The sequence below is a fragment of the Aythya marila genome (genome assembly GCF_965140915.1).
Source record: "Aythya marila genome assembly, chromosome: 18".
Lineage (NCBI taxonomy): Eukaryota > Metazoa > Chordata > Aves > Anseriformes > Anatidae > Aythya > Aythya marila.
This window is the reverse complement of record NC_139059.1, coordinates 5,088,377-5,092,100: the sequence shown is the minus strand read 5'-3', so window position 1 is coordinate 5,092,100 and position 3,724 is coordinate 5,088,377. Positions and strand designations below refer to the sequence as shown.

The following is a 3,724-nucleotide window of genomic DNA, read 5'->3' as shown; positions in this document are numbered from 1 at the left end:
AATGCTGTGGAAACCACCACAAAGACATTTATTTTTAGAAATGAGAAAACCCTTCCATGGTAAATTCCCACTGTATAGAACACACTTTTATCTTAATCTGGCAAATAGTACTTATGTCTCACTGCATTTCTGAATGCTATGAGCGGCTGAAGCTAGGAATATCAAAACAAGCAGGATGCCAATACATAAATGCTTGTAAAGTGCACTGAAGCTGAAAAGCACAGCATATTACTACTGCTAGGAGATGACCAGCATTTAAACAATGTTTGGTGGCTAATGATTTCATCACTGAAAACAGATTTCTGGCCTGTGTGAAGGACTGCTGAAGTTCTTCCATTGGATCATCACACTTTGGATCAGCTGGTTAAAATGTTCCCCAGGATAAACTGCTCGGTGGGACCAACAGCCAGAGAGCGATCAGGCAGTATGAGAAAATGCAGGAAGATCATCGATTAATTAGAAATGATTTATGCTACTTAATTTCTTCCACTTACTTGTTACCCTTTTAAGAATTTATACTAATTAATTCCCAAACTAAATAATATGCATAGATATGAGCCTTGTGCTTCAACCTGTCTACAGAAAGCAACTTTTGCAGGGTTTACCCTCAGGGATGAAGCGCTGCCTCACCCCATGAGCTGCCACTGCACTGATACACACGTACCAGGTGGGGATTTGTTAGACGCAGCTTTTCTGACCCTTTAGGTCTGGCAAATCTCCTCTCATCTGATCTCTGATACGGGGCACTGGCTCCCCCTGCTTCCCTATGCAAACCCTGCAGGCCCATCTTCTCCCCATAGGCCAGGCAATTGCTCTACTCTTTAGTCTGCTTTTTATGAAGGCAGGTTCTAGCATTTTTTCCTTTTAATGTCTCAAGAGAACACACTTAAGAAAGAGAGGGCGAGAGAAAAAAAGTGAGCAGATGCTATAAAAAGCCACTGCTTATGCCATGACAAAATAACCCTCATTTCCCAAATGTATCAAGCTCAGAAATTATGGTGCTTTGCACTCAGGCACCTTTTAAAATCTTTTAAAATGCCTTCTACCCTGGGAAGGGGACTTCAATTTTGGTGCAGTTTGACAGAACCCAAGGGCAGGCCACATCCAGGATGGCACATACACATGTATCCGGGTATATGTTTTACAGGCATGAGAGGGAAACCTGCCCAAATGAGGTGAGATACATTTTCTGTAAATTCTTTTCCTACAGGTTAGGTCCTCAAAACTGCATGGTTTTATGTTCTGCAGTGAAAAATTCCTGGAAAAAACACTGGACTATTCTCCCACAAGATGGAACCATTATTTCCAAGAAATAGAAACAAACCAACAAACAGCATATCCCTGCAGACACCATTTAAGATTTTTTTAAGCATTGGATTTGTTGAAGCGCTGGTATCTAACAGCTCTCATCGCCCAGCAGTCCCAGGGGCTGGGGGGCTCCAGCACAGCTTACAGCACACGAGATCTCTTCATGCAGCTCTGGTTGCTGCCCTGTTCTTCCTTGCAAAGAATTGACCGGAATAATTTGACTTTTTCTTGAATCTCAGTCAGGGTGCCAATTTTTTGACCCAGGACTGATTCAAACTGTTCAGCGTAAAAATCCACATTGTAGTCTATTTCTTCGGCCACCTGTAGGAACGCTTTCAACCATCGCAGAGACTCCTGATGCTCCTCCAGAAGCGCCTTCTCATCTGCCTCTTTTCTCTTCTTCTGCGCTTTTCCTTTGGCATTGAAAGTGAATAACTGGGGTGATACCTCCTTGTCAGGCTGTACCCCAGAGAGCTGTAACTCAGGTGTCCCGGAGGGGTTCTGAACAGCCCAGGGTTTTTTTGTGTCCTTTATCCGATGCAGGAACCTTGGCACCTCCTGACGGGATTGTCCAAGGGAGTTTAAATTCACCACCAGCTCCTTCACACGGTTGGCATACCGCAGGGTGTTAAGGCTGTGCTCGCAGGATCTCATCCCTGGAGAGACAGTGGCAATCATGCAGGTACGTGAGTTTTCCCCGATAAATGAGTCCCGCAGGACCTGGGTGAGTTTGCTGGCCCTGAACGGGGTGTGGGCTTTGTTATGTCCCAGTGCCCTGATGCACTCTTTGAGTGCCAAGAGGCTTTTATTAATATCAGCCCCCTCCAGCCTCGTTTGCCTGTCTGCAGTGGAGATGTCAGCTCCTCTCTCATTCCCAGCCAAATCAATCAGTGAAAACTTGGCGTACAAATGCCCCCTCTTCCTGAGTATGATCTGGAAGATGGCATGGCTCCGGGAGGAGTGAGAGTTGGCAGAAGTCTGGCCTGACGTGCGACACTTGCTGCCTATTTCAATCAGTTTGCTGACATCTTCCACGCTGGTGACCTCTTCCTCCCTAAGGCCCACCACTTGGACCTGACGCTTCCCATCTTCTAGCACCCTCAGCCGCTTCTTCGAGTTCAGCAGGTCAAACACTTTGCCCCCATAAATCTCAAAGAAAGCCCCATAGACTCGAAGCTCCAGTATCGGGCAGCTAGGATCCTTCAGCCTGTGGAAGACGTCCTCAGCAACCAGGATGTAGATCCCCTTGGAGCACTCAGAGCTCTTGCTAGAGAAGCCTCCCCTCATGGTATGTGTCTTGCCGCTGCCTGTCTGACCGTACGCAAAGCAACTGGCCATGCCCCCCTGGAAGATGGTCTCCACCAGGGGCTGGGCAGTGTGCCTGTACACCAGCTCATTGGTGGCACGGTCATCAAAAGCATAGTCAAAGCGGAAGATCTGGTTGTCCAGATACTGCGTGAGGTCCAGCTTCTGCTTGACTTCATGCACCATCACCACGTCCTGGCAGGGCACCATCACCACGTCGATGTCGTTGAGCTCAATCTCCCGCTGGTTCAGCGGCCGCTTCCGGACACACACACAGATGCGATGGGGCTGCCGGGGTATGGAGGCCTGCAGCGCCTCGCAGTCCAGCTGGCTGCGGCACTCCTGGATCATGGCCAGCACATCAGCCCTGGACTGGAGTGACACGGTGGCCTGCTGAGCTCGCTGCTCCTGCATCGCCAGCCGACGGCGTACCCGGTGGTCTCGCAGCCTTTCAATCTGCCACGCGCCTGGTAATGCCCACCTGGGTCTGGAGCCAAGCTGGACTCCTGCAGGGCCCCTGCTGTCTCCAGACGGCTCCTCCACTTTGATGGGCTGTGGCTGCCCTTCGCTCACCAGGCTCTGGTCTCCTTTGGCTGACAGCGGGGCCTTGACGCTGCTCGTGGATGGGCTTCTTGGGGCCAGGTGAGGGTTGAGGTCAAAGACGAGCTGGAGATCCACCTGCTTGCCCTTGTTGGTCCCTTTCTCGATCCACTCCACAGTGATGCTGGAGGTGCTTTCATGGAGCTCTGTCACCAGCGCTGGATGGATGCGCCCATCGCTGCGCTTGATCTCCACGTAGGTACCCAGCTGGATGAGCCCGAACTCTCCGGCCATGCTGTCCATGGGCCCTGGCCGCAGCTGTGGAGTGGAGGAGCCCCTGGTTGGGACAGGCAGGGCTGGAGTCTTCTGGGGCTCTGTGTTCCAACGCCCAGCATCGTGTCACAATGGCCCTCATGGCTACAGAACCGGGGTCAGCTTGAACATATATGTGTTTTTAACCAGCTTCTATGGCTAGAAGGAACATATAAAGCTGCCACCACCCGAAAAGGCCTATTTGAAGATCCAGGCTGGCGCACAGCTGCTGTGACACATCGTGTCCAATTAGGTAAGT

The 3,724-nt window shown here is 50.5% G+C and overlaps 1 protein-coding gene across 1 annotated transcript; it reads right to left on the bottom strand.

Annotated features, from left to right (window-relative positions):
• Positions 1 to 1,449: 1,449 nt before the first annotated feature.
• KIF2B (kinesin family member 2B) lies at positions 1,450 to 3,447 on the bottom strand (the record flags this gene model as incomplete). The annotated part of the gene is made up of 1 exon (XM_082774622.1): positions 1,450 to 3,447. One exon carries the CDS (start codon positions 3,445 to 3,447, stop codon positions 1,450 to 1,452), a length of 1,998 nt encoding a protein of 665 aa, XP_082630748.1.
• Between the last annotated feature and the right edge of the window lie 277 nt (positions 3,448 to 3,724).